The sequence below is a fragment of the Oncorhynchus gorbuscha genome, unplaced genomic scaffold, assembly GCF_021184085.1.
Source record: "Oncorhynchus gorbuscha isolate QuinsamMale2020 ecotype Even-year unplaced genomic scaffold, OgorEven_v1.0 Un_scaffold_1354, whole genome shotgun sequence".
Classification (NCBI taxonomy): domain Eukaryota; kingdom Metazoa; phylum Chordata; class Actinopteri; order Salmoniformes; family Salmonidae; genus Oncorhynchus; species Oncorhynchus gorbuscha.
Genome location: NW_025746152.1, coordinates 60,820 through 82,500, shown reverse-complemented (window position 1 = coordinate 82,500; position 21,681 = coordinate 60,820). Strand labels below are relative to the sequence as shown.

The 21,681-nt window shown below is 44.3% G+C and overlaps 1 protein-coding gene across 1 annotated transcript in view; it reads right to left on the bottom strand.

Annotated features, from left to right (window-relative positions):
• LOC124022348 (transmembrane protein 151B-like) overlaps window positions 1-18,433 on the bottom strand; it is a 50,353-nt gene extending 31,920 nt beyond the window's left edge. The window contains exon 1 of the mRNA XM_046337273.1: window positions 17,989-18,433. Within this exon, the coding sequence (XP_046193229.1) occupies window positions 17,989-18,060 (72 nt within the window). The 5' untranslated portion in view covers window positions 18,061-18,433. The remainder of the gene's footprint in view (window positions 1-17,988) is intronic.
• Between the last annotated feature and the right edge of the window lie 3,248 nt (window positions 18,434-21,681).

Here is a 21,681-nt window from a genome sequence, read left to right as displayed (position 1 = left end):
GTGACTAGCCCTCCCCCTTATAATTGATATTAGTCGAGACAGGGGGATCCCCTGAGAAATTTAATTTAGTGAGACGGGGACGGGGGGGGAGCTGATAGCAGTGGTGTGTGGAAGCCAGGCTTCTCTGTATGTTTCATAAATGTCCTTCAGTTCACAAGAGGCTGAATGTATCTCACAGGAGAAAGCATCAGAGAAAAAAGAAAAACAGCAACCCGCTGTCTCTGTATGTGTAGCCCACCTATCAGGTCTTCCATCTTCCCAGCATGCAGCAGCAGGGAATCACACAGAGTGGCTGAGCAGGGCTTATGCTCTGTATGTGTAGCCCACCTATCTGATGCTGTCTGGTCAAAAGAAAGGTATGATATTGTTGCTGCCCGTAGCATTGAATGCAAAGGAAAGGAAGCCAGCGAGCATTTGGCCTAACTTGATAAACAAATCATACAATAATAGCCAATGGGCATTGAACTAAACTGAGAATGGTCCTGGCGCACCAATAAAAACTGTCAAAGGAAGTCAGTTTAGATTTGGCTTCACACAAATCACATCAGATCTAAAAGCCAAAAGTCATTAACAGGAGAAAAAAAAATTGAATTGTTGCATCTGTTTGTGTTGTCCTCCGGTGGCTAGCTAGCTAAAATCAGCTCTCTCCTAAATTAGCCATGGACAGAAATAGGGATCTGGACTTGTGGTTTTACTTAATTCTCTGTACTGGCCAATAATTATAACGACGATTCTGATCCAACCATAAATTGCACTTCTGGCCTGAGAGGATGTAGCTAGATGTAATAGGCTAATGTTAACTAGCTGGCTAATCGTTGCCCATGAAAGAAAGTTAGGCTAGCAAGCTAGTATTTTAGCCAGGTAGCCTGGAACAACAAAAACTAAAAGTGTGTACAGTATGACAGTATGACAGACCGTTTACAGTATGACAGTATGACAGACCGTTTACAGTATGACAGACCGTTTACAGTATGACAGACCGTTTACAGTATGACAGACCATTTACAGTATGACAGACCGTTTACAGTATGACAGAGTGACAGACCGTTTACAGTATGACAGACCGTTTACAGTATGACAGACCGTTTACAGTATGACAGACCGTTTACAGTATGACAGACCGTTTACAGTATGACAGAGTGACAGACCGTTTACAGTATGACAGACCGTTTACAGTATGACAGACCGTTTACAGTATGACAGACCATTTACAGTATGACAGACCGTTTACAGTATGACAGAGTGACAGACCGTTTACAGTATGACAGACCGTTTACAGTATGACAGACCATTTACAGTATGACAGACCGTTTACAGTATGACAGAGTGACAGACCGTTTACAGTATGACAGACCGTTTACAGTATGACAGAGTGACAGACCGTTTACAGTATGACAGACCGTTTACAGTATGACAGAGTGATAGACCGTTTACAGTATGACAGAGTGATAGACCATTTACAGTATGACAGAGTGACAGACCGTTTACAGTATGACAGGGTGATAGACCGTTTACAGTATGACAGAGTGATAGACCGTTTACAGTATGACAGACCGTTTACAGTATGACAGGGTGATAGACCGTTTACAGTATGACAGACCGTTTACAGTATGACAGAGTGATAGACCATTTACAGTATGACAGACCGTTTACAGTATGACAGAGTGATAGACCATTTACAGTATGACAGACTGATAGACCGTTTACAGTATGACAGAGTGACAGACCGTTTACAGTATGACAGAGTGATAGACCGTTTACAGTATGACAGAGTGATAGACCATTTACAGTATGACAGAGTGTTTACAGTATGACAGAGTGACAGACCGTTTACAGTATGACAGAGTGATAGACCATTTACAGTATGACAGAGTGATAGACCGTTTACAGTATGACAGACCGTTTACAGTATGACAGAGTGATAGACCATTTACAGTATGACAGAGTGTTTACAGTATGACAGAGTGACAGACCGTTTACAGTATGACAGAGTGATAGACCATTTACAGTATGACAGAGTGACAGTCCGTTTACAGTATGACAGAGTGATAGACCGTTTACAGTATGACAGAGTGACAGACCGTTTACAGTATGACAGAGTGACAGACCGTTTACAGAGTGACAGACCGTTTACAGTATGACAGAGTGACAGACCGTTTACAGTATGACAGAGTGACAGACCGTTTACAGTATGACAGAGTGATAGACCGTTTACAGTATGACAGAGTGATAGACCATTTACAGTATGACAGAGTGACAGTCCGTTTACAGTATGACAGAGTGATAGACCGTTTACAGTATGACAGAGTGACAGACCGTTTACAGTATGACAGAGTGACAGACCGTTTACAGAGTGACAGACCGTTTACAGTATGACAGAGTGACAGACCGTTTACAGTATGACAGAGTGACAGACCGTTTACAGTATGACAGAGTGATAGACCGTTTACAGTATGACAGAGTGATTGACCATTTACAGTATGACAGAGTGACAGACTGTTTACAGTATGACAGAGTGATAGACCATTTACAGTATGACAGAGTGACAGACCGTTTACAGTATGACAGAGTGATAGACCATTTACAGTATGACAGAGTGACAGACCATTTACAGTATGACAGAGTGATAGACCATTTACAGTATGACAGAGTGACAGACCGTTTACAGTATGACAGAGTGATAGACCATTTACAGTATGACAGAGTGATAGACCGTTTACAGTATGACAGAGTGATAGACCGTTTACAGTATGACAGAGTGATAGACCATTTACAGTATGACAGACCATTTACAGTATGACAGACCATTTACAGTATGACAGACCGTTTACAGTATGACAGAGTGACAGACCGTTTACAGTATGACAGAGTGATAGACCGTTTACAGTATGACAGAGTGATAGACTGTTTACAGTATGACAGAGTGATAGACCGTTTACAGTATGACAGAGTGATAGACCGTTTACAGTATGACAGAGTGACAGACCGTTTACAGTATGACAGACCGTTTACAGTATGACAGAGTGACAGACCATTTACAGTATGACAGACCGTTTACAGTATGACAGAGTGACAGACCGTTTACAGTATGACAGACCGTTTACAGTATGACAGAGTGACAGACCGTTTACAGTATGACAGACCGTTTACAGTATGACAGAGTGATAGACCGTTTACAGTATGACAGAGTGATAGACCATTTACAGTATGACAGAGTGACAGACCGTTTACAGTATGACAGGGTGATAGACCGTTTACAGTATGACAGAGTGATAGACCGTTTACAGTATGACAGACCGTTTACAGTATGACAGGGTGATAGACCGTTTACAGTATGACAGACCGTTTACAGTATGACAGAGTGACAGACCGTTTACAGTATGACAGACCGTTTACAGTATGACAGAGTGATAGACCATTTACAGTATGACAGACTGATAGACCGTTTACAGTATGACAGAGTGACAGACCGTTTACAGTATGACAGAGTGATAGACCGTTTACAGTATGACAGAGTGATAGACCATTTACAGTATGACAGAGTGTTTACAGTATGACAGAGTGACAGACCGTTTACAGTATGACAGAGTGATAGACCATTTACAGTATGACAGAGTGATAGACCGTTTACAGTATGACAGACCGTTTACAGTATGACAGAGTGATAGACCATTTACAGTATGACAGAGTGTTTACAGTATGACAGAGTGACAGACCGTTTACAGTATGACAGAGTGATAGACCATTTACAGTATGACAGAGTGACAGTCCGTTTACAGTATGACAGAGTGATAGACCGTTTACAGTATGACAGAGTGACAGACCGTTTACAGTATGACAGAGTGACAGACCGTTTACAGAGTGACAGACCGTTTACAGTATGACAGAGTGACAGACCGTTTACAGTATGACAGAGTGACAGACCGTTTACAGTATGACAGAGTGATAGACCGTTTACAGTATGACAGAGTGATAGACCATTTACAGTATGACAGAGTGACAGTCCGTTTACAGTATGACTGAGTGATAGACCGTTTACAGTATGACAGAGTGACAGACCGTTTACAGTATGACAGAGTGACAGACCGTTTACAGAGTGACAGACCGTTTACAGTATGACAGAGTGACAGACCGTTTACAGTATGACAGAGTGACAGACCGTTTACAGTATGACAGAGTGATAGACCGTTTACAGTATGACAGAGTGATTGACCATTTACAGTATGACAGAGTGACAGACTGTTTACAGTATGACAGAGTGATAGACCATTTACAGTATGACAGAGTGACAGACCATTTACAGTATGACAGAGTGATAGACCATTTACAGTATGACAGAGTGACAGACCGTTTACAGTATGACAGAGTGATAGACCATTTACAGTATGACAGAGTGATAGACCGTTTACAGTATGACAGAGTGATAGACCGTTTACAGTATGACAGAGTGATAGACCATTTACAGTATGACAGACCATTTACAGTATGACAGACCATTTACAGTATGACAGACCGTTTACAGTATGACAGAGTGACAGACCGTTTACAGTATGACAGAGTGATAGACCGTTTACAGTATGACAGAGTGATAGACTGTTTACAGTATGACAGAGTGATAGACCGTTTACAGTATGACAGAGTGATAGACCGTTTACAGTATGACAGAGTGACAGACCGTTTACAGTATGACAGACCGTTTACAGTATGACAGAGTGACAGACCATTTACAGTATGACAGACCGTTTACAGTATGACAGAGTGACAGACCGTTTACAGTATGACAGACCGTTTACAGTATGACAGAGTGACAGACCGTTTACAGTATGACAGACCGTTTACAGTATGACAGAGTGATAGACCGTTTACAGTATGACAGAGTGATAGACCATTTACAGTATGACAGAGTGACAGACCGTTTACAGTATGACAGGGTGATAGACCGTTTACAGTATGACAGAGTGATAGACCGTTTACAGTATGACAGACCGTTTACAGTATGACAGGGTGATAGACCGTTTACAGTATGACAGACCGTTTACAGTATGACAGAGTGACAGACCGTTTACAGTATGACAGACCGTTTACAGTATGACAGAGTGATAGACCATTTACAGTATGACAGACTGATAGACCGTTTACAGTATGACAGAGTGACAGACCGTTTACAGTATGACAGAGTGATAGACCGTTTACAGTATGACAGAGTGATAGACCATTTACAGTATGACAGAGTGTTTACAGTATGACAGAGTGACAGACCATTTACAGTATGACAGAGTGATAGACCATTTACAGTATGACAGAGTGATAGACCGTTTACAGTATGACAGACCGTTTACAGTATGACAGAGTGATAGACCATTTACAGTATGACAGAGTGTTTACAGTATGACAGAGTGACAGACCGTTTACAGTATGACAGAGTGATAGACCATTTACAGTATGACAGAGTGACAGTCCGTTTACAGTATGACAGAGTGATAGACCGTTTACAGTATGACAGAGTGACAGACCGTTTACAGTATGACAGAGTGACAGACCGTTTACAGAGTGACAGACCGTTTACAGTATGACAGAGTGACAGACCGTTTACAGTATGACAGAGTGACAGACCGTTTACAGTATGACAGAGTGATAGACCGTTTACAGTATGACAGAGTGATAGACCATTTACAGTATGACAGAGTGACAGTCCGTTTACAGTATGACAGAGTGATAGACCGTTTACAGTATGACAGAGTGACAGACCGTTTACAGTATGACAGAGTGACAGACCGTTTACAGAGTGACAGACCGTTTACAGTATGACAGAGTGACAGACCGTTTACAGTATGACAGAGTGACAGACCGTTTACAGTATGACAGAGTGATAGACCGTTTACAGTATGACAGAGTGATTGACCATTTACAGTATGACAGAGTGACAGACTGTTTACAGTATGACAGAGTGATAGACCATTTACAGTATGACAGAGTGACAGACCGTTTACAGTATGACAGAGTGATAGACCATTTACAGTATGACAGAGTGACAGACCATTTACAGTATGACAGAGTGATAGACCATTTACAGTATGACAGAGTGACAGACCGTTTACAGTATGACAGAGTGATAGACCATTTACAGTATGACAGAGTGATAGACCGTTTACAGTATGACAGAGTGATAGACCGTTTACAGTATGACAGAGTGATAGACCATTTACAGTATGACAGACCATTTACAGTATGACAGACCATTTACAGTATGACAGACCGTTTACAGTATGACAGAGTGACAGACCGTTTACAGTATGACAGAGTGATAGACCGTTTACAGTATGACAGAGTGATAGACTGTTTACAGTATGACAGAGTGATAGACCGTTTACAGTATGACAGAGTGATAGACCGTTTACAGTATGACAGAGTGACAGACCGTTTACAGTATGACAGACCGTTTACAGTATGACAGAGTGACAGACCATTTACAGTATGACAGACCGTTTACAGTATGACAGAGTGATAGACCATTTACAGTATGACAGAGTGACAGACCGTTTACAGTATGACAGACCATTTACAGTATGACAGAGTGACAGACCGTTTACAGTATGACAGACCGTTTACAGTATGACAGAGTGATAGACCGTGTACAGTATGACAGGGTGACAGAACGTTTACAGTATGACAGAGTGATAGACCATTTACAGTATGACAGACCGTTTACAGTATGACAGACCGTTTAGGCAACATCAAAGAGACGAGGTAATTTGTGTTTCACTACAAGTAGGGTGAGTCAACCTGTTTTTTCAACTTGCACGCTCACACACACACACACACACACACACACACACACACACACACACACACACACACACACACACACACACACACACACACACACACACACACACACACACACACACACACACACACACACACACACACACACACACACACACACACACGTCATATTTAGCTTACGTTGGACTAAGTCGTTCTTGGTATCTTTTAGTTGTCCCTGTATTAGACTAATCAGAGGCGATTAGATGATGTTGAAGTGTGTAAATGTTGCTGGACTTAGTGGAGGCAGCTCCTGTTTTCTTTGCGACGTGAGGTAACTAAATCAACAGTTGTTTAGTAGTCTGAAACTGTGGGAAACATGACCTTGATTGACCTGCTGTAGGTCATGTAACTGTGAGAAACATGACCTTGATTGACCTGCTGTAGGTCATGTAACTGTGAGAAACATGACCTTGATTGACCTGCTGTAGGTCATGTAACTGTGAGAAACATGACCTTGATTGACCTGCTGTAGGTCATGTAACTGTGGGAAACATGACCTTGATTGACCTGCTGTAGGTCATGTAACTGTGAGAAACATGACCTTGATTGACCTGCTGTAGGTCATGTAACTGTGAGAAACATGACCTTGATTGACCTGCTGTAGGTCATGTAACTGTGGGAAACATGACCTTGATTGACCTGCTGTAGGTCATGTAACTGTGAGAAACATGACCTTGATTGACCTGCTGTAGGTCATGTAACTGTGAGAAACATGACCTTGATTGACCTGCTGTAGGTCATGTAACTGTGAGAAACATGACCTTGATTGACCTGCTGTAGGTCATGTAACTGTGAGAAACATGACCTTGATTGACCTGCTGTAGGTCATGTAACTGTGGGAAACATGACCTTGATTGACCTGCTGTAGGTCATGTAACTGTTGGTTCCATGCTAAATGTTTTGTAAACTTCACAGGACAGATGTTGCTCTCCGGGTTTAGTGATGAAACAAAAGTGTGGTTAACTTTATTCTGCCACTGTGTCTTGTTATTGTCTCGGCCTTTAGGCCTGTACAGTATATCACGGTGTCAAGACACATCAACTAACAGGTTATAGAGCAAACAACGCTACTATCACAACACACAGGCTGTAAGAGGACAGAGAGATGGAGGGAGCGAGATGGTGAGGACAGAGAGATGGAGGGAGAGATGGAGAGGACAGAGAGATGGAGTGAGAGATGGAGAGGACAGAGAGATGGAGGGAGCGAGATGGTGAGGACAGAGAGATGGAGGGAGCGAGATGGTGAGGACAGAGAGATGGAGGGAGAGATGGAGAGGACAGAGAGATGGAGGGAGAGATGTAGAGGACAGAGAGATGGAGGGAGAGATGTAGAGGACAGAGATGGAGGAGCGAGATGGTGAGGACAGAGAGATGGAGGGAGCGAGATGGTGAGGACAGAGAGATGGAGGGAGAGATGGAGAGGACAGAGAGATGGAGGGAGAGAGAGATGGAGAGGACAGAGAGATGGAGGGAGAGATGGAGAGGACAGAGAGATGGAGGAGAGAGAGATGGAGAGAGAAAGAGATGGAGGGAGAGAGAGATGGAGGGAGAAAGAGATGGAGGGAGAGATGGAGAGAGAAAGAGATGGAGGGAGAGAGAGATGGAGGAGAGAGAGATGGAGGGAGAAAGAGATGGAGGAGAGAGAGATGGAGGGAGAAAGAGATGGAGGGAGAGAGAGATGGAGGGAGAGAGATGGAGAGGACAGAGAGATGGAGGAAGAGAGAGATGGAGGGAGAGATGGAGAGGACAGAGAGATGGAGGAAGAGAGAGATGGAGAGAGAGATGGAGAGGACAGAGATATGGAGGAGAGAGAGATGGAGGGAGAGATGGAGAGGACAGAGAGATGGAGGAGAGAGAGATGGAGAGGACAGAGAGATGGAGGGAGAGAGAGATGGAGGGAGAGATGGAGAGGACAGAGAGATGGAGGGAGAGAGAGATGGAGAGAGATGGGAGAGAGAGATGGAGAGGACAGAGAGATGGAGGGAGAGAGATGGAGAGAGAAAGAGATGGAGGGAGAGATGGAGAGGACAGAGAGATGGAGGAAGAGAGAGATGTAGGGTGAGATGGAGAGGACAGAGAGATGGAGAGGACAGAGAGATGGAGAGGACAGAGAGATGGAGGGAGAGATGGAGAGGACAGAGAGATGGAGGGAGAGATGGAGGGAGAGATGGAGAGGACAGAGAGATGGGAGAGAGATGGAGAGGACAGAGAGCTGGAGGGAGGGAGAGATGGAGGGAGAGATGGAGAGGACAGAGAGATGGAGGAGAGAGATGGAGAGAGAAAGAGATGGAGGGAGAGATGGAGAGGACAGAGAGATGGAGGAAGAGAGAGATGGAGGGAGAGATGGAGAGGACAGAGAGATGGAGGAAGAGAGAGATGGAGGGAGAGATGGAGGGGACAGAGAGATGGAGGGAGAGATGGAGGGGACAGAGAGATGGAGGGAGAGGACAGAGAGATGGAGGGAGGAATGGAGGGGACAGAGTGATGGAGGGAGAGAGAGATGGAGAGAGAAAGAGTTGGAGGGAGAGATGGAGAGGACAGAGATGGAGGAAGAGAGAGATGGAGGGAGAGATGGAGGGGACAGAGAGATGGAGGGAGAGGACAGAGAGATGGAGGGAGGAATGGAGGGGACAGAGTGATGGAGGGGAGAGAGATGGAGAGAGAAAGAGTTGGAGGGAGAGATGGAGAGGACAGAGAGATGGGGGGGAGAGAGAAAGAGATGGAGGGAGAGATGGAGAGGACAGAGAGATGGAGGAAGAGAGAGATGGTGAGGACAGAGAGATGGAGGAGAGAGAGATGGAGGGAGAGATGGAGGGGACAGAGTGATGGAGGAGAGAGAGATGGAGAGGACAGAGAGATGGAGAGAGAGAGGTGGAGAGAGAAAGAGATGGAGGGAGAGATGGAGAGGACAGAGAGATGAGAGAGAAAGAGATGCTGGGGACAGAGAGATGGAGGAAGAGAGGGAGAGATGGTGAGGACAGAGAAATGGAGAGAGAGATGGAGAGGACAGAGAGATGGAGAGAGAGAGATGGAGAGGACAGAGAGATGGAGGGAGAGATGGAGAAGACAGAGATATGGAGGGAGAGATGGAGAGGACAGAGAGATGGAGAGGACAAAGAGATGGAGGGAGGGAGAGATGGAGGGGAGAGATTGAGAGGACAGAGATGGATGGAGGGAGAGATGGAGAGGACAGAGAGATGGAGGGAGAGAGAGATGAAGAGAGAGATGGAGAGGACAGAGAGATGGTGAGGACAGAGAGATGGAGGGACAGAGAGATGGTGAGGACAGAGAGATGGAGGGACAGAGAGATGGTGAGGACAGAGAGATGGAGGGACAGAGAGATGGAGGGACAGAGAGATGAAGGAATAGAGAGATGGTGAGGACAGAGAGATGGAGGGACAGAGAGATGGAGGGACAGAGAGATGAAGGAATAGAGATGGAGGGACAGAGAGATGGAGGGACAGAGAGATGGTGAGGACAGAGAGATGGAGGAGAGAGAGATGAAGAGAGAGATGGAGAGGACAGAGAGATGGTGAGGACAGAGAGATGAAGGAATAGAGAGATGGTGAGGACAGAGAGATGGAGGGACAGAGAGATGGTGAGGACAGAGAGATGGAGGGACAGAGAGATGGAGGGACAGAGAGATGAAGGAATAGAGAGATGGTGAGGACAGAGAGATGGAGGGACAGAGAGATGGTGAGGACAGAGAGATGGTGAGGACAGAGAGATGGAGGGACAGAGAGATGGTGAGGACAGAGAGATGGAGGGAGAGATGGTGAGGACAGAGAGATGGTGAGGACAGAGAGATGGAGGGACAGAGAGATGGTGAGGACAGAGAGATGGAGGGACAGAGAGATGGAGGGACAGAGAGATGAAGGAATAGAGAGATGGTGAGGACAGAGAGATGGTGAGGACAGAGAGATGGAGGGACAGAGAGATGGTGAGGACAGAGAGATGGAGGGACAGAGAGATGGAGGACAGAGAGATGGAGGGACAGAGAGATGAAGGAATAGAGAGATGGTGAGGTAGGTAGATGAGGCAGGGAGCAGTGGTCGTGGCAGGCAGACTGCAGTGCAGACATGCAGCAGACTGCACAGGAAATATGGAGGGGAGATGAAGGGAGAGGGAAAGGAACGGGGGAGGGATGCAGGCATGGCTGAGGATAGAGATGGAGGGATGCAGGCATGGCTGAGGATAGAGATGGAGGATGCAGGCATGGCTGAGGATAGAGAGATGGGAATATCAGCCAAAATAAACTTCCAGGCTGCTGTCTTGAGTAGGACTACTTCTATATGCTGTGGAATAGGGCAGGCTACAGCTGCCTACTGATAATGTGTTTAGGACAGGCTACAGCTGCCTATTCATAATGTGTTTAGGACAGGATACAGCTGCCTATTCATAATGTGTTTAGGACAGGCTACAGCTGCCTATTGATAATGAGTTTAGGACAGGTTACAGATGCCTATTGATAATGTGTTTAGGACAGGCTACAGCTGCCTATTGATAATGTGTTTAGGAAAGGTTACAGCTGCCTATTCATAATGTGTTTAGGACAGGCTTCAGCTGCCTATTGATAATGTGTTTAGGACAGGCTACAGCTGCCTATTGATAATGAATTTCAGAGGGCTGCATCAAACGTCCTGAAATACACTACATGACCAAAAGTATGTGGACACCCCTTCAAATTGGTGGATTCTACTATTTCAGCCACACCCGTTGCTGACAGATGTATAAAATAGAGCACACAGCCATGCAATCTCCATAGACAAACATTGGCAGTAGATTGGTCTTACTGAAGAGCTCAGTGTCTTTCAACGTGGCACCGTCATAGGATGCCACCTTTCCAACGAGTCAGTTCGTCAAATTTCTGCCCTGCTAGAGCTGTCCACTGTAAGTCCTGTTATTGTGAAGTGGAAACGTCTAGGAGCAACAACGGCTCAACCTCGATGTGGTAGGCCACACAAGCTCACAGAACGGAACCGCCGAGTGTTGAAGCATGTAGCGCATAAAATGTGTCTGTCCTCAGTTGCAACACTCACTACCGAGATACAAACTGCCTCTGGAAGCAACATCCGCACAATAACTGTTCATCGGCAGCTTCACGAAATGGGTTTCCATGGCTGAGCAGCTGCACACAAGCCTAAGTTCACCGCTTTAGTGGTGTAAAGCTCGCCCGCCATTGGGCTCTAGAGCAGTGGATCCGCGTTATGTGGAGAGATGAAATCAAGCTTCGCCATCTGGCGATGGACGTATCTGGGTTTGGTGGATGCCAGGAGAACGCTACCTGCCCCAATGCATAGTGTCAACTGTAAAGTTTGGTGGAGGCAGAATAATGGTCTGGGGCTGTTTCTTGTGGTTTGGGCTCTGCCTCTTCGTTCCAGTGAAGGGAAATCTTAACGCTACAGCATAGAATGACATTCTAGATGATTCTGTGCTTCCAACTTTGTGGCAACAGTTTGGGGTAGGCCCTTTCCTGTTTCAGCATGACAATGCCCCCATACACAAAGCGAGGTCCATACAGAAATGGTTTGTCGAGATCAGTGCCGAAGAACTTGACTGGCTTGCACAGAGCCCTGACCTCAACCCCATCGAACACCTTTTGGATGAATTGGAAGGCCGACTGCGAGCCAGGTCTAATCACCCAACATCAGTGCCCAACCTCAATAATGCTCTTGTTGCTGAATGGAAGGAAGCAAGTCCTCACGGCAATGTTCCAACATCTAGTGGAAAGCCTCCCCAAGAGAGTGGAGGCTGTTATAGCAGCAATGTTCCAACATCTAGTGGAAAGCCTCCCCAAGAGAGTGGAGGCTGTTATAGCAGCAGTGTTCCAACATCTAGTGGAAAGCCTTCCCAGAAGAGTGGAGGCTGTTATAGCAGCAATGTTCCAACATCTAGTGGAAAGCCTTCCCAGAAGAGTGGAGGCTGTTATAGCAGCAATGTTCCATCATCTAGTGGAAAGCCTTCCCAGAAGAGTGGAGGCTGTTATAGCAGCAATGTTCCATCATCTAGTGGAAAGCCTTCCCAGAAGAGTGGAGGCTGTTATAGCAGCAATGTTCCATCATCTAGTGGAAAGCCTTCCCAGAAGAGTGGAGGCTGTTATAGCAGCAATGTTCCAACATCTAGTGGAAAGCCTTCCCAGAAGAGTGGAGGCTGTTATAGCAGCAATGTTCCATCATCTAGTGGAAAGCCTTCCCAGAAGAGTGGAGGCTGTTACAGCAGCAATGTTCCATCATCTAGTGGAAAGCCTTCCCAGAAGAGTGGAGGCTGTTATAGCAGCAATGTTCCATCATCTAGTGGAAAGCCTTCCCAGAAGAGTGGAGGCTGTTATAGCAGCAATGTTCCAACATCTAGTGGAAAGCCTTCCCAGAAGAGTGGAGGCTGTTATAGCAGCAATGTTCCATCATCTAGTGGAAAGCCTTCCCAGAAGAGTGGAGGCTGTTATAGCAGCAATGTTCCATCATCTAGTGGAAAGCCTTCCCAGAAGAGTGGAGGCTGTTATAGCAGCAGTGTTCCAACATCTAGTGGAAAGCCTTCCCAGAAGAGTGGAGGCTGTTATAGCAGCAATGTTCCAACATCTAGTGGAAAGCCTTCCCAGAAGAGTGGAGACTGTTATAGCAGCAATGTTCCAACATCTAGTGGAAAGCCTTCCCAGAAGAGTGGAGGCTGTTATAGCAGCAATGTTCCAACATCTAGTGGAAAGCCTTCCCAGAAGAGTGGAGGCTGCTATAGCAGCAATGTTCCAACATCTAGTGGAAAGCCTTCCCGGAAGAGTGGAGGATGTTATAGCAGCAATGTTCCAACATCTAGTGGAAAGCCTTCCCAGAAGAGTGGAGGCTGTTACCGCAGCAAAGGGGGGAGGGGGGACCAACTACATTTTAATGCCCATGATTTTGGAAGGAGATGTTGGACAGCAGACATTTTGTAGTACTATGTAGCATATTATACGGAGAGCCATTATAGTGCCTGGAAGAGTATTTAGACACTTAAAACTAGTTGTTTTGAATTTTTCACTCTTTTTAGTTAATTTTAATCTTTGCTTATCGACAACAGGCGGCATGTCCACGCTCAGACATAATGTAATTTACAGTAGGCCCCTATATGTAGGCCATAATTGTAAATAAGAATTTGTTCTTAACTGACATGTCAAGTTAAATAAATAAATAAAAATACAAATATATATATATCAGTATGAATGCTATGTCCACATACCTCTGGTCATGTAGTGTATTTTGGGTGAGTGAAAGAGAGTAGAGGAGCGCCTTGCTTTTTACTGCCTTTTCCCACACCGAGGTAATGTATTTGGATGTAGTAATGTATTTGGATGTGGTAATGTATTTGGATGTGGTAATGTATTTGGATGTGGTAATGTATGTGGATGTGGTAATGTATTTGGATGTGGTAATGTATTTGGATGTGGTAATGTATTTGGATGTAGTAATGTATTTGGATGTGGTAATGCTTTGTCCCCATTTGGATGTGGTAATGTATTTGGATGTGGTAATGTATTTGGATGTGGTAATGTATTTGGATGTGGTAATGTATTTGGATGTAGTAATGTATTTGGATGTGGTAATGTATTTGGATGTGGTAATGTATTTGGATGTAGTAATGTATTTGGATGTGGTAATGTATTTGGATGTGGTAATGCTTTGTCCCTATTTGGATGTGGTAATGTATTTGGATGTAGTAATGTATTTGGATGTGGTAATGTATTTGGATGTGGTAATGTATTTGGATGTGGTAATGTATTTGGATGTGGTAATGTATTTGGATGTGGTAATGTATTTGGATGTAGTAATGTATTTGGATGTGGTAATGTATTTGGATGTGGTAATGCTTTGTCCCTATTTGGATGTGGTAATGCTTTGTCCCTATTTGGATGTGGTAATGTATTTGGATGTGGTAATGTATTTGGATGTAGTAATGTATATGGATGTGGTAATGTATTTGGATGTGGTAATGCTTTGTCCCTATTTGGATGTGGTAATGTATTTGGATGTGGTAATGCTTTGTCCCTATTTGGATGTGGTAATGTATTTGGATGTGGTAATGTATTTGGATGTGGTAATGTATTTGGATGTAGTAATGTATTTGGATGTGGTAATGCTTTGTCCCTATTTGGATGTGGTAATGTATTTGGATGTGGTAATGTATTTGGATGTGGTAATGTATTTGGATGTGGTAATGTATTTGGCTGTAGTAATGTATTTGGATGTAGTAATGTATTTGGATGTGGTATTTGGATGCTTTGTCCCTATTTGGATGTGGTAATGTATTTGGATGTGGTAATGTATTTGGATGTGGTAATGTATTTGGATGTGGTAATGTATTTGGATGTGGTAATGTATTTGGATGTAGTAATGTATTTGGATGTAGTAATGTATTTGGATGTGGTAATGTATTTGGATGTGGTAATGTATTTGGATGTGGTAATGCTTTGTCCCTATTTGGATGTGGTAATGTATTTGGATGTAGTAATGTATTTGGATGTGGTAATGTATTTGGATGTGGTAATGTATTTGGATGTGGTAATGTATTTGGATGTAGTAATGTATTTGGATGTGGTAATGTATTTGGATGTGGTAATGCTTTGTCCCTATTTGGATGTGGTAATGTATTTGGATGTGGTAATGTATTTGGATGTAGTAATGTATTTGGATGTGGTAATGTATTTGGATGTGGTAATGCTTTGTCCCTATTTGGATGTGGTAATGTATTTGGATGTGGTAATGCTTTGTCCCTATTTGGATGTGGTAATGTATTTGGATGTGGTAATGTATTTGGATGTAGTAATGTATTTGGATGTGGTAATGCTTTGTCCCTATTTGGATGTGGTAATGTATTTGGATGTGGTAATGCTTTGTCCCCATTTGGATGTGGTAATGTATTTGGATGTGGTAATGTATTTGGATGTGGTAATGTATTTGGATGTGGTAATGTATTTAGATGTGGTAATGTATTTGGATGTGGTAATGTATTTGGATGTGGTAATGTATTTGGATGTAGTAATGTATTTGGATGTGGTAATGCTTTGTCCCTATTTGGATGTGGTAATGTATTTGGATGTGGTAATGCTTTGTCCCCATTTGGATGTGGTAATGTATTTGGATGTGGTAATGTATTTGGATGTGGTAATGTATTTGGATGTGGTAATGTATTTGGATGTGGTAATGTATTTGGATGTGGTAATGTATTTAGATGTGGTAATGTATTTGGATGTGGTAATGTATTTGGATGTGGTAATGTATTTGGATGTGGTAATGTATTTGGATGTGGTAATGTATTTGGATGTGGTAATGCTTTGTCCCTATTTGGATGTGGTAATGTATTTGGATGTGGTAATGTATTTGGATGTGGTAATGTATTTGGATGTGGTAATGCTTTGTCCCTATTTGGATGTGGTAATGTATTTGGATGTGGTAATGCTTTGTCCCTATTTGGATGTGGTAATGTAATTGGATGTGGTAATGTATTTGGATGTGGTCATGTATTTGGATGTGGTCATGTATTTGGACGTGGTAATGTATTTGGACGTGGTAATGTATTTGGATGTGGTAATGCTTTGTCCCTATTTGGATGTGGTAATGTATTTGGATGTGGTAATGCTTTGTCCCTATTTGGATGTAGTAATGTATTTGGATGTGGTAATGCTTTGTCCTTATTTGGATGTAGTAATGTATTTGGATGTGGCAATGCTTTGTCCTTATTTGGATGTAGTAATGTATTTGGATGTGGTAATGTATTTGGATGTGGTAATGCTTTGTCCCTATTTGGATGTGGTAAGGTATTTGGATGTGGTAATGCTTTGTCCCTATTTGGATGTAGTAATGTATTTGGATGTGGTAATGTATTTGGATGTGGTAATGTATTTGGATGTGGTAATGTATTTGGATGTAGTAATGTATTTGGATGTAGTAATGTATTTGGATGCGGTAATGTATTTGGATGTAGTAATGTATTTGGATGTGGTAATGTATTTGGATGTGGTAATGCTTTGTCCCTATTTGGATGTGGTAATGTATTTGGATGTGGTAATGCTTTGTCCCTATTTGGATGTGGTAATGTATTTGGATGTGGTAATGTATTTGGATGTGGTAATGTATTTGGATGTGGTAATGTATTTGGATGTAGTAATGTATTTGGATGTGGTAATGTATTTGGATGTGGTAATGCTTTGTCCCTATTTGGATGTGGTAATGTATTTGGATGTGGTAATGTATTTGGATGTGGTAATGTATTTGGATGCGCTATAAGGCAACATTAGTTTCCCCTTTGACAAAAAAAAACATCTTGTGGAATTATATATATATTTTAAATGCTAATGTAAAAATAAACATAATTGAATGAACCAATAATGTATGTTGATGCTACTGTAACGGATGTGTAATGGATAGCTAGTTAGCGGTGTTCAGGTATGGGAGAGGGGACGGTCTAAAGTTATACTGTTACACTACTACTATGTGCAATATTCAATTGTGTTTCCATATGATAACCATAGCCTAATATATTTAATATGCCATAAAAAAAAGTAATATTTTATTAAATATTAAAGTAATATATTTTTTTAACAGTTTCACTCATTTCATTCTAAGTAACTTAATAATTATGACACACCCTTGGTTGTTGTCATTGGTTACGCTAATTGCATCGTTTTGCGTAACTAACCTGGTTCGAGCGTTCATGACATCACCCTGAAGAAGACACAGTGATGCAGAAACGCTGGTGGGTTTGTTTTTTCCTACCCAATAAATGACTGGGAGTTTATATATAGAGAGCTGTTTCTTTTTATAGCTTCTAGTTTATTCCCCGTTCGTCAGCACCTCAACATAAAATACGTTTCTCTGGGTGTGCGCCAGCTCATGTTTTTTTATAGGACTATAGACCTACCGTGCCTATAAATTGGCAATTCCTTTCTAGGTTAAAAGTGTTGAGTAGGCCAAGGCATGCGTCTTCAGTCACATGTTGTCATCTACAGTAAAACTTGCACCATCACCCATAACAACAAGGCCACGGGAAGCAAAGGTGTCAAATCTATAAAAACGAAGGATAAATTAAAAAGGCGCGTCTGATCTATTGATGGACTTTAAATACAATTAGGCTAAACGCGCGTGTCCCCCATGTAGCCTATACACCAGTCAGTCACACCGTAGTGTTCCCCTACCTCCTCTCTCCCTGCTCCGTCTTCTAAGGTCTCCTCTCCTGTCTCCGGTGGTACTGGCACCTCCGTCTGCATTTTATCTTTCCTCTTCCACCCTGACACGTGTTCTCCCGTTAGCCCTACGGTTAACGGTGCCAGGGATGGGGACCCACCCCAGCAGTGGCGGCCCTGGCCAGAGGCTGGGACCACCTCCTCGGCACTGCGGGAGTCACCCCATCCGTCGCCGGTCGAGATCCGGTTTCACTGTAGTGATGACAGTACAGCCTGCGGCAAATGCGCATAATCCACGCCGACTGAAAGTCGTCTCTGTCGGGATCAAAATAGTTCATTCACTCGGTGCCTCTCGGTTCATCTTCACGCCTTCCATGGTTTGATTAATTCACCTTTCCCATACAAACATAGCATAGATTAGACAAAACCCAGATTTCTTCCGTTAATAAAGATTATATTAACGTCTGTTCGTTGGCCCTGTGCGCTTCAGTGCTTGGCCGTGATAACGCGAAGCTTCTAGGCTTCGTTCTAGGCGCAGGTGGGGCGGTGTGAGTGCATACGCTCGAGATGACTAATGCTGAGTTCATGTGCTAGTCGGAATTAGAACACTCTGAAATGTCCAACTTGCTAACTGGTTGTAGATATACACGTGCCGCGTTCAACCGGTTTGCAAGTCGAACATATCCGAGTGTCCTAGTTCCGACTCGAACATGAACGCGGCATTAGCCAACGGTTACGGTTTCGTTCAGAGTGAGCACGAGGGCAGGCACGAGAGCGCTGATGTGAAAGATGGATGGGTAGGAGGAGGAGGATGTTTTTCCGAAGGCAGACAGCGATCTCGGTAAAAGGCAAAACCAGGAACAACCGATTTCTTTTCTATGGTAAACTGTTTATGAATTTTAAAAAATGTAAATAACAACGATAAAACCATCTGTGGTTGTTATTTTCTTTCTATTTGTCTCCTTAGAACTAGAAGGTGTCACCTACTCATCCTTCTGTATGCCCACTGACGTCACCCACCACCTGAGCATATAGCCTACATACTTTAGAGATGGGCAGGTCAGCTGTTTGTTCACCTGGTCAAGCAGCATTTGCTAATAACAAGAACAACATTCTCAACCGCATAATTATATGTGATCAAGTGAACATCTGAGACCGAAAAGTCGGGAAAGTCATAAGCAGAAACACAGGACTATCTAAAAAAAAAAAAAAAAAAAAAGAGTTTGCAATTGTGGGTGAGGGTGACCAAACAGCTGACCCATGCATCACTAATCCACCACAGGAGGTTGGTGGCATCGTAATTGGGGAGGACAGGCTCATGGTAATGGAGTGGAATGCTATCAAATACATCAAACACATGTAATCCACACTATATTTCATGACCCTAAAACCGCCAACCACAGCTTCGGACTGCAGTAATGAGCCAACCGGTGCATAACTAATATACATCAACAACATACACAGTAGATTAGATCTACAGACAATTTACACTGAGTATACCAAACATTAAGAACACCTTGCTAATGGGTGTTCTAAGACCCCCCCCCCCCCTTTGTACTCAGTTCTTTGTGGCATGGACTCTACAAGGTGTCAAAAGTGTTCTACTGCACCTACTTCCCTACCTTCTGAATAGCACACATCCATGTCTCAAGGATTAAAAGCCCTCCTTTAACCTGTCTCCTCCATAGTGGGGTTTTAGCATGTAAATCTTGGTTGGTTAAACACATTTTTTTAATGCATGTCAGCAAAGCCACTACACAACACAACACAATATATTATAATAATAATGATAATATATGCCATTTAGCAGATATATATTCATTGCACTATAACGGTGACAAACAGTGCTACAAATTGTTAACACCTGTCCCAACAGCAGAGTCCCAACACCTTACCACTGCTACACCTGTCCCAACACCTTACCACTGCCACGCCTGTCCCAACACCTTACCACTGCTACACCTGGTTATCAGCAGAGTCCCAACACCTTACCACTGCTACACCTGTCCCAACAGCAGAGTCCCAACACCTTACCACTGCTACACCTGTCCCAACACCTTACCACTGCTACACCTGTCCCAACACCTTACCACTGCTACACCTGTCCCAACACCTTACCACTGCTACACCTGTCCCAACACCTTACCACTGCTACACCTGTCCCAACAGCAGAGTCCCAACACCTTACCACTGCTACACCTGTCCCAACAGCAGAGTCCCAACACCTTACCACTGCTACACCTGTCCCAACACCTTACCACTGCTACACCTGTCCCAACACCTTACCACTGCTACACCTGTCCCAACAGCAGAGTCCCAACACCTTACCACTGCTACACCTGGCTATCAGTAGAGTCCCAACACCTTACCACTGCTACACCTGGCTATCAGCAGAGTCCCAACACCTTACCACTGCAACACCTGGCTATCAGCAGAGTCCCAACACCTTACCACTGCTACACCTGGCTCTCAGCAGAGTCCCAACACCTTACCACTGCTACACCTGGTTATCAGCAGAGTCCCAACACCTTACCACTGCTACACCTGTCCCAACAGCAGAGTCCCAACACCTTACCACTGCTAAACCTGGCTATCAGCAGAGTCCCAACACCTTACCACTGCTACACCTGGTTATCAGCAGAGTCCCAACACCTTACCACTGCTAAACCTGGCTATCAGCAGAGTCCCAACACCTTACCACAGCTACACCTGGCTATCAGCAGAGTCCCAACACCTTACCACTGCTACACCTCCCAACACCTTACCACTGTTATCAGCAGAGTCCCAACACCTTACCACTGCTACACCTGGCTATCAGCAGAGTCCCAACACCTTACCACTGCTACACCTGGCTATCAGCAGAGTCCCAACACCTTACCACTGCTACACCTGGCTATCAGCAGAGTCCCAACACCTTACCACTGCTACACCTGGTTATCAGCAGAGTCCCAACACCTTACCACTGCTACACCTGGCTATCAGCAGAGTCCCAACACCTTACCACTGCTACACCTGGCTATCAGCAGAGTCCCAACACCTTACCACTGCTACACCTGTCCCAACAGCAGAGTCCCAACACCTTACCACTGCTACACCTGGCTATCAGCAGAGTCCCAACACCTTACCACTGCTACACCCTGCTCCCAACAGCAGAGTCCCAACACCTTACCACTGCTACATCTGGCTATCAGCAGAGTCCCAACACCTTACCACTGCTACACCTGGCTATCAGCAGAGTCCCAACACCTTACCACTGCTACACCTGGCTATCAGCAGAGTCCCAACACCTTACCACTGCTACACCTGGCTATCAGCAGAGTCCCAACACCTTACCACTGCTACACCTGGCTATGAGCAGAGTCCCAACACCTTACCACTGCTACACCTGGCTATCAGCAGAGTCCCAACACCTTACCACTGCTACACCTGGCTATGAGCAGAGTCCCAACACCTTACCACTGCTACACCTGGCTATCAGCAGAGTCCCAACACCTTACCACTGCTACACCTGGCTATCAGCAGAGTCCCAACACCTTACCACTGTTACACCTGGCTATCAGTAGAGTCCCAACACCTTACCACTGCTACACCTGGCTATCAGCAGAGTCCCAACACCTTACCACTGCTACACCTGGCTATCAGCAGAGTCCCAACACCTTACCACTGCTACACCTGGCTTTCAGTGGAGCCTTGTCTGGCAGCGAA